At 35.7% G+C, this 10,353-nt stretch overlaps 1 protein-coding gene across 3 annotated transcripts in view; it reads right to left on the bottom strand.

Moving 5' to 3' along the window:
* Window positions 1–303: 303 nt before the first annotated feature.
* HTR2C (5-hydroxytryptamine receptor 2C) overlaps window positions 304–10,353 on the bottom strand; it is a 336,239-nt gene continuing 326,189 nt past the window's right edge. For 2 of the 3 annotated variants that reach the window (XM_043458646.1, XM_043458645.1), the window contains one exon: window positions 304–3,736. In XM_043458646.1, coding sequence (XP_043314581.1) covers window positions 2,913–3,736 — 824 coding nt within the window. In that variant the 3' untranslated portion in view covers window positions 304–2,912. The remainder of the gene's footprint in view (window positions 3,737–10,353) is intronic. The other variant, XM_043458647.1, reaches the window with a different exon arrangement.

The following is a 10,353-nucleotide window of genomic DNA, read 5'->3' as shown; positions in this document are numbered from 1 at the left end:
AAAGAGAGCATGTGAGCCACCCTAGGCCCCTACTCAAGTTAAGGAATGTAGGATTATTTCAGAGTCCAGTTATTCTGTTCATGAGGAATCAGTGATGTTGTTATTAATATTGCTTTTGTCATGTACACCTCTTGTCTTTCCTCTAGTGTCAGTCTTTGAGTACACAGAAAAGGGTAATATTCTCTGGTTGTATTTGTCTTTGTGAATTTATTTAACCAATTACAATTTAATTTTCCAAGAAATGAAGTGGTGTATTTTTCCCTCAAAAGACGCAGGGGGGGAAAAGGCAGGCGACATATTAGGCAACATTTAATAAATTTAATAAATTAATAGGAAATATCACAAAAACCTGGAATGGATAACATACAAGAATCAGGAATAAGACAACACTTCTCAACCACTCACAAAAAGTACCACTTGATGAAGGAAGATTTACAGGAAATAATATAAGGCAGTCCATTGCATGTGTCTTAAACAGATATACATATATAATAGTACATCAAAATGATCTGTTTGACAATAAATTCACCATGTTTACACTTATCGCATGGACTTTAAAACATTTATAAAAGTTGTAGATTTAACATTGAACTGTAAGATTTATATCCAAATGAATATACTTATTTCATACCAAATTGCACAGAACTTATGAATAGCACACGATTTTAGAATAATTACTGTGTTGGGTACTATTAAGTACTACTGCTTGATGACATAAGAATTATTAATAAATGTGCTATAAGCTATTATCATTCAACTTATTGCTAGTGCTTTTGAAAATCAGTGGTTTATATTTTCTTTGTAAAATATGTGCTATGAGCTTGCCCTGATAGTTCAGGAAAGAAATCAGATGTTTCCAATTTTCTCTATACTCACAATACTTCAGATCTGATCACATGGTCTTTTTAAAGACTGCCAAAGAATCTGCATTTAAGTCATTCTTATAACACCTACTCTGCCTTACATTAATACAAATTGATGGATTTATGCAACATACACAGCATACATGCGGGACACCATGTATGTGCAGAACTCATGCTCAATGTATACTATGTTTCTTCAGACATTTTCATTTCAGTAAGAATTAGGTCTCACTCAACTTCATATAATTGTTTTTAACATGCAGTTCGACAGAGCTAACAGGCAGGTAGACTTTACTTTCATGTTATAATTGGGCATGCTCAAGCAATTGACTGGCATTTGGCAGTGTTGCAAACCACTTAGGGACTGTATGAGTTTTCTCAAATACAGCATCTCTCCCACTGCCCTTGTGGCAGACTGTTCGATTTATCTATGCTGTGTGTTGAGGACACACACTGGGGTTTTTAGAAATTTGGATTCTGCCTTCACCAATTTCAAGATACTCTAAGGTGTGTAAGTAACTGTCAGGCATAAGAAATAGCATCATGAAATCTTTGGAAATAGATCCACAATTGTGTGAAATGGACATACATGGAAATATAGTTACTGGAAACACTTGTATACTCTGCACACAGCATAGACTTAATGGTCTGACTTTAGTAATGTTTGAAAACCTTTCATGGTTAACAAACTAGTAAAATGGTACTGAATTCTTATAGAGCAACAAGCCCACGAATGAAACAATGGCCAACACTGATTGTAACACAACACTATATTTAACAAAGGTTTAAACTTCTGGTATGTAATTGCAGTACAATGAAGAGCTTGCCACTTTCACAAATTAGCTGCAGCCTTTCCCTGCACTAGAGAGTTTGGAAGGATCTGAAAATGAGATATTTTGTTTAAAATCCAAATGGAAACGCTGTATTTCTTTTTTTCCCAGAGTTCAGTAAAAGCTTCTTTAATTACTTTTTTTTCACATTCTAAGGGCCCAGTTCTGTAGTCCTTAATCAAGTAAAACTTCCAAAGTCTTGGGCATCTGCTTCCAACACAAGTTTTACTCAAAAATGGACTGCTAAATTAGGTCCTATAGATAGAGGTACCATAATTAATATACTATTTTAATAAGGCTCAAAAATGCTAATTTCATTTTGTGTGTAGCACACGAATTTCCAGGATCCTGAGATCAAAACCCAATTGATGTTGAATCCTGGATTGGGGAATAACTCTGGGATTTTGTTTCCCAGTTTAATCATGGAATTAGGTATTTACTAAGGACCAGAATGAAAACACTAATTCCAGTTTGCTTGTCATTATAATCAGAATTTGAACATAAGAAGTGAAAAGCTATTGTTGGTGTATATATCTCTTGTCATCCTTCCACTTCTGTAGTTCCGGTTAACTAGCTGCTATATTAAAATGCCACTATGTTTGGGGATAGACATTGCAGTAAAATATCAACACAACATTCTGACAATGTCAAAATTTCCCCTGTGTGTGACAAGAAGTAAGTTCTGCCTTTGACTCACTAATAGTTGTGATAGAGTTTCAGAAGGCAGAACCTATTTTACTGTATTTATGTGTGTAGATGAGCAGAGCAAGAATTTAAAGTGCATATTTACTGTTAACCCGGAAAAAAGAGTCCACCGAATTTGTTCAATTTTGATGTGGTTGAAAACCACTGTCATGTGTATCATTCTGGTCTCCTGCAAATGCCACCTGAGAGGAACATCAATGTTTCCTTATATGCAAAAGAAAAAGAGAGAGAGGAGGGAGAAAAAGAAAAAGAGGGAGGGAAGGAAGGCTGGAAGGGGGGAAAATCAACATTTTTGCATCAATCAAAATAAGTTATTCTCAATCTGTTATAAACAGTAAATATAGAACCCTAAATCTCACTATTGTAAGCATGGTTGTAAAGTACAGGATTGCAAAGCTATATATAAAACACACTTTTCATACAGCAATATTTACATTGGTTATGACCAACAGAATTAAAGAACAATTTCCTACATTTGTAGCTTTACCATAGGAAAAGACTGTGCTGCCCTTTCTTACACACTACTAATCCTTTCACTAATCACATTGGCGGGATTAACTGGTAGCTCCAAATTCTCAACTTGCATCTCTATACCAGGCTCCTTGTCATCAGCTTTCTTAATTACTGGTTCATTGGTGTGCCGGTAAATGTTAACATTAAGCTCCCTCCCAGACAAAGCAGTGGCAGCAACTCTCGGGATTTGTCTGATTGGAGGCTTTTTATCTGCCTTATAATTGCAGCGCAAATAGTTGGAGAAAGCCCTTCGGTAAACTTTGTTGAAAAGAGTGTACACCAGAGGATTAATTCCTGAACAAACATAGCCAATCCAAACAAACACATTCAGAAGCTTTTCCATGAGCTTTTGATTACAAGCCTTCCCACAAAGAACTGACAAAATATTAGTAATAAAAAATGGGCACCACATGATCAGAAACACAAAGAAAACAATGCCGAGGACCTTCGAGGCTTTCCGTTCATTGTTGATAGCTTGCATGGTGCCCCTAGGCCGTCTTTCTTTCTTCTTCCTTCGGCGTGGGTTCAAATCTTGGTTCGGGTTTGCAGAGCTCTCTTCATTGGTGTTCGTCTTGCAGCATTTCAAGAAATTTAGGTTTATTCCAGGCGGTTCCTCAGTGTGGCCGTGCAGTAACATCAGAGCTTGTCGGCGAAGGACGTGAATCGTCAGACAGTAGGTAATCACCATGATTGTCAGCGGTATGAAGAAAGCTACAAAGGACCCAATAAGAACGAAATTTGGGTCATTCAGCACGCAGGTGGTGTTGTTGACGAACACCTTGTCTTCATCCCTCAGTCCAATCACTGGGATAGGAACTGATACACCTACAGGAACAAAAAAAGAAGGTGGGACATTGTTACAGCATATGGAAGCATTGAACAGATCTGTATAGTGGGATACATTCAATTGCATATCACTGGAGAAAATTTAGATCTGCTATTTGTTGAAAGCTATTCACAGCATAAAGTGATAATCACATGAAAGAGTAACAGTATGATATCAGAAAATGACAGCTTTTTTTCAAGTTAGGAATGCCTTCTCACCAATTTTCTGTAAAAGACTTGGAATTACCATTACTGAGATAATTATAAGTATGGTTGTACATAACAGTGAATTGTGTCTTTTTTGTTTTAGCTCCAATTCCTAGAAATGTCCCAGATCATAGAAGGCATTCACTAAATATTTGTTGAATGAATAAATTTGTGTCTGTATTCAATGACATCAATAAATTCAATTGTTCATTTTTAGCATTCCAAATGCAATAAAAATGATGTGCATACCACCTAGGAATAATATCATGTCGGCATTGACAAGGCTGAGTTTGAGATGAGTTTTTAGCTAAGGACATCCTTTCCCAAGGAAAGTGGTCAAAAAAGAGGAACTTCTGTGTGTGAGTCCTTTGGAGACAGAGCCTGGGAGCTCTGGAGTTTTTTGGAGATGAAGAAGATAGTGGCCCCCCCAACAGGAATTAGATCTGACCACAATGCAGACATAGTCTCCATGCAGAAACTGAAGGAATTGTCTTTTTAATAAGCATTTTCCTGAGACTCCGGGAGAGATATAGTCCTCCCATTTACGTGTAGAGTTTTGAACTCATTTGTTTTTTAAGAATACTGAGAGGTGTTCATCTAGGTAAGCACTTCCACTAATAAAGAAGCTCACAGGCAGAAAATATCAATAAGAAGATGGGAGCAGAATCTTGTGCCTGAGCATAAGTGATGTATCTAGAAAGTTTTGGAAATCATTATGGTAAATCATTATGGTAGATCTTGAAGAGGTCTATCATCAACAAGCAGGGATAACTTGCACAAGTGAAATTCAAATTGGTTAATTTATTTTTCTTGTGTCCACAAGAACTTGAAGCCTGGGACAATTCAGGTTGCACTTCTAGGATTCTATCAGAGATCATTATGAGGATTCCTGGGCTGGTACATATTTGTACTATGAACTGTGAGAAAGGATAGAAGCACACTCTCAAAGATCATTGCTGGCTTTAGGGAACACACAGGGAACCATGACAAATCTGAAAATCCCTATAGATTGTCTTAACATGCTTTGTCAGGTATAGAATGTTTGATGATCAAGAGGGGAAAATATTTTTCTTTGCTAAGAGCTTGCTGATGACATTGATTGGTATTTAATTTCTGGGAAGACACGAGGAAGAGTATTTGAAAAGTTATCTTTAAGCCTTCTAATTCAGACCCTGAATTTCTTACATGACTGGGTTTTTTTTTTTTTTTCTAGAGAAAGAGACCAAGTGATGGTATGAGAAGCATCAATAGATGTGACAAGATTTCTTGGGGTATTGGTACATACCTGCAATTCTGAACCTAGGCATGCCATTTAAGAAGGGAAGAATGGCTGTGAAAACTAGGAGACACTGCAAACAGAAAGTGTCTTCAGGTAATACAGTACAGGATCTGATGAAGCGAACTTTGAGCTCTAGATGGGAAGAGTGGCAAGTGTCAGAAGCTAATAGTCACCAAATTTGATGAACCACACAGGTTACATTTCTTAAGAGTTATAAAATGATAGGTAAGAATGCTGACATCTTGTTTGTTAGAATCTTTATTCCAAAAGCCATAAATATGAGGGGATATGTAGAAAGATCATAGATAAAGCTTGCCTGAAAGAAGCCAGTACTGGCTTATCCTTCATGAAATGTTTTAGTGAGGATAAGGTTGTAGGAAGTTTTCTGGAGTTAAGGAAGCTAATATGAGATTAAGAAAAGAGGGAAGGGTTTCTTAAAAACAAATCATTTACAACAGAAAAAATTAGAGAACCTAATATTAAGAGAGTCTTAAAATACCAATCAAGCAATGTTAATATGTGGACCTTCTTGGAATTGTGATGCAAGCAAACACATTTTTAAAAATATTCATGACACAGGTGGAAATGTGTTATTTTGAACAATAACTGGCCTTTGATGATAGTAAATAACTATCATTCATTAGTTTTTAAAAGTGATGTTGATATTGTGGCTATGTGGGGAAAAATTTATATTTTTAGATATGTATATACTGACGTGTTTATGGATAAAATATTATGATTCTGAGGTTTGTTTTGAAATAATATGGGAGGGAGAAGTGGATGGAAGTACAGATGATGCAAGACAGTCCATAAATTGATAAATCTTGGAGCTGGATAATGAGTACATGGTTCTTTATAATGTAATTCTCTCTGATTTTATAATCTTTTAAAGTCTTTCTACCAAAAGTTTAATATTAAAAACAGAAGCAATTAAAATAAAACAGAGGTTCTTTCTGAAACATAGAAAGAAATGGCTGTTAGACTTCAGATGATAAAAGTCCATCTTATGGACGTAAGATTTACTACCATTGCTAACTTTGGAACTGATTACTTCTAGAGCAAAAGTCTTGGGGTCCTAAGTGAAAACACTTACCATTTTGGTATAAATGTGGAGAAGAAGGCCATTTTCTGACAAAATGTTGGTAGAAAACTGTGTTATACTTTCTCAGGATCCTATAGCAAGACCAGAGGAGGGGTAAAGTGGAATGGATCCCCTTCCAAACTGTTCCCCTCCACTGCCGTCCAACAATGTGGGAACCAGACCCTGAGGCTAGGAACTTAATCTAGGGAGCTTGCATTCATTCTGAAAGAATTCTGACAAGGTTAGACATATCTACACTCAGGATACAAGTGGAGAGTCATTTCCCCAAGTAAATGTTGCACAACCTTTTAGGTATTCCTAGATATCTGAAATTTCTAGGGAAGGCCTCACACACTGACCATAATATCAGTGGAAGTCAGCATTACTCAGAGCCCAGCTGTGAATTGGTATTAGCTTGTTTCTATTAAAAGATTTATTCACTTTCCTAAGGGAATCTTGGGCCTAAAAGTAGGCCTTGTCTAGAGACAAGAGAGGATAGCAGAGTGATTCCAGATAAGCTAATGATGTTATTGGGTGTATGAGGTCAATTTTATCCCTGGCATCTATTTGCATAATCTTTTGTACGTTGAACAAAGAGTGATTCTAAAGCTGCCTTTTACTGAGTCTATCTTATGTGCCAGGCATTAAGCCATGTGTATTACTGACATTAAAGATATAAAATATATTATCTCAGTTTCATTAAAACTCCTATAATAGAGATATTATTTAGTGAAGTAGCTTAACCATTTTACCAAATCTATATTGTCATTTGTTTTGTTTTTGTTTTTATAGAAACTGTGAATGCAGTCAACAAAACAAGAAACTCAGTTACATTTGACAGTATCTGGAAATTATATAAATAATACTAATAGCAACTAAATCAGCATTAATAATAGAATCTATTATATAGATTATCTTATTCAATACTTAAAAAAAAAAAGTATATGTCAGCAGTTCTCAAAGTGTGGTTCAAGGATCCAGAGGGGCCTCTGAGATTCTTTTAGAGAGTTTGCTAGATTTCCCTTTTCCAACTATTCAGCTTTAAAACTGCATATTCTTATAAACTTCATACCAAATAGCATACTACAACAGGTTGAAAACAGATACATCTATGAGAATCCAACTGTCTTTCCATAAAACTAAATATTGAAGAGATTTTAAAACTGTTGAACAGTGCCTGTCTTCTCTCAATTATTTTTGGAAAAATAGTTAATTTTTATTAAAAAAATGTTAACATTAAATGGATTCATTGCTGTTATTTAAAATGATTCATAGATATTTTAAACATTTCTCAGTCTTAATTTCTAATATAATAAATATCAATAGATATAATCCACATAAACAAAAGCTCTTTGAGGTCTTCGTTTGTTTTGAAAAGTATAAATAGGCCCTGACACCAAAGAGTTTGAGAACTGCTATTCTATATTAGTGGATGAAGTTATTTAAACCCTGGAGAGCTAAATTCAGCCAATGTATAAAGTGTTTCTCAGTATTTTAAATTAGTCAATTAGTAGAAATTCAAGTGATATCAAGTAAACACAAACTATCAATAATAGCAACTAAATATTTTACATGCATTATCTCACTCATTGTCATAAAAATTATAAAAGGTATATACTATTTGGTGAAGTTAACTTCAGAAAACGAGCTTAGCAAGTATAAAGGAGCAGTCTTTGATATTTTTAAATCTTTGACTTGACCAAGGAGAAAAAGTGAAAATGAACTACCATAGATAATATCAGTAATAAATAGCAACAATTGTAAAAATAATTACTTTTTACTGAGTTCTTTTTATTTGTCACACACTGAATTAAATGTTTTACAATTATTATATACTTTCATATATTATTTAATCCAGACAAGAAACATAAAAAGAAGGAATGATTAACTAGAATCACTTAATCTTTCTGAAATTAACTTTGAAAAATGTATATCATCTCTAGAATTTTAGAAACAACAAAAATAAGTTATAACTGGTGTTCTGCTGAAAATATCAGATACTACTTCAACCAATAAACACATATTTTGCATGCATTGTCTCATTTGTGTCTCAAAAAAACCTGTAAAATTGATTATTATTCATTAAGGTTACTAAGGGAGAAAAAAATACTTTCAATAAACATATGGGGTCTTAGCATTTTAAGAACATTGAATTCAATAACAGTTATAGTTCAAGTTTTTATTGAAAATATGTGTTACTATGACTACTAGTTATCATTTATTGAGTGCTTACTGATTTTGGTACTTTAGCTACAGTACATATTTTACATGCATTATCTTATTCTAGCCTCATAAAAGACGTAAAATAACTTGGTGTGGTTATTTTACATCAGATAAGGCAAGCAAATTTAGAGAATGTATAATGATGTTTGCATTATTTCTTAAAGCCTTGAATTCAAGCAACACAGATCAATTCTCTTCAAGCAAGCAGATAATAATACCATATGCCCATGGTTCTTAGCTGTCCATTTCTTTCAGATTTTAACATCTTCAATAGTGCTATGTATCTTACAATTGATACTATCTTACAATTAGTGTTGGCCAGACAACAGTTATTACACAGTCATCATTGTCTGTGCATGTGTGAGCCTGGTCTGAAAAACTCCTTTTGACATGTTTTGGTAAGATCAACATTACCAGCAGCAAAATTTACAAAATGAGTATCAGGAGCATGGTAATAGTCCACTGTGAACAAAATATTATGTCATAATACACACAAGCTGGTTTTAGAAAAGGCAGAGGAACCAGAGATCAAATTGCCAACATCTGCTGGATCATCGAAAAAGCAAGAGAGTTCCAGAAAAGCATCTATTTCTGCTTTATTGACTATGCCAAGGCCTTTGACTGTGTGGATCACAAGAAACTGTGGAAAATTCTGAAAGAGATGGGCATACCAGACCACCTGACCTGCCTCTTGAGAAACCTGTATGCAGGTCAGGAAGCAACAGTTAGAACTGGACATGGAAAAGACTGGTTCCAAATAGGAAAAAGGAGTAGGTCAAGGCTGTATATTGTCACCTTGCTTATTTAACCCATATGCAGAGTACATCATGAGAAACGCTGGGCTAGAAGAAGCACAAGCTGGAATCAAGATTGCTGGGAGAAATATCAATAACCTCAGATATGAAGATGACACCACCCTTATGTAAGAAAGTGAAGAACTAAAGAGCCTCTTGATGAAAGTGAAAGAGGAGAGTGAAAAAGTTGGCTTAAAGCCCAACATTTAGAAAGCTAAGATCATGGCATCCGGTCCCATCACTTCATGGCAGATAGATGGGGAAACAGTGAAAATAGTGGCTGACTTTATTTTTCTGGGCTCCAAAATCACTGCAGATGGTGATTGCAGCCGTGAAATTAAGAGACGCTTACTCCTTGGAAGGAAAGTTATGACCAACCTAGACAACATATTGAAAAGCAGAGACATTACTTTGTCAACAAAGTCCATCTAGTCAAGGCTATGGTTTTTCCAGTGGTCATGTATGGATGTGAGAGTTAGATTATAAAGAAGGTTGCGCGCCAAAAATTGATGCTTTTGAACTGTGGTGTTGGAGAAGACTCTTGAGAGTCCCTTGGACTGCAAGGAGATCCAACCAGTCCATCCTAAAGGAGATCAGTCCTGGGTGTTCATTGGAAGGACTGATGCTGAAGCTGAAACTCCAATACTTCGGCCACCTGATGCGAAGAGCTGACTCATTGGAAAAGACCCTGATGCTGGGAAAGATTGGTGGCAGGAGGAGAAGGGGATGATGGAGGATGAGATGGTTGGATGGCATCATCGACTTGATGGGCATGGGTTTGGGTGGACTCCGGGAGTTGGCGATGGACAGGGAGGCCTGGCGGGCTGTGGTTCATGGGATTGCAAAGAGTTGGACACGACTGAACGACTGAACTGAACTGAACTGAACTGAACACACAAAGAGGGAATGTTCTGAAGAAGGTATCCTCAACAGCATCAAATGCCACAGAAGAATCTAGAATTTGAGATATTTACTTTGTCTTTGAAAATAAGGAGATATCTGGTAATTATAGAGAGAACAGTTATAGTCGAAT

The sequence above is a fragment of the Cervus canadensis genome, chromosome X (assembly GCF_019320065.1).
Source record: "Cervus canadensis isolate Bull #8, Minnesota chromosome X, ASM1932006v1, whole genome shotgun sequence".
NCBI lineage: Eukaryota > Metazoa > Chordata > Mammalia > Artiodactyla > Cervidae > Cervus > Cervus canadensis.
This window is presented reverse-complemented; position numbering and strand designations above follow the sequence as displayed.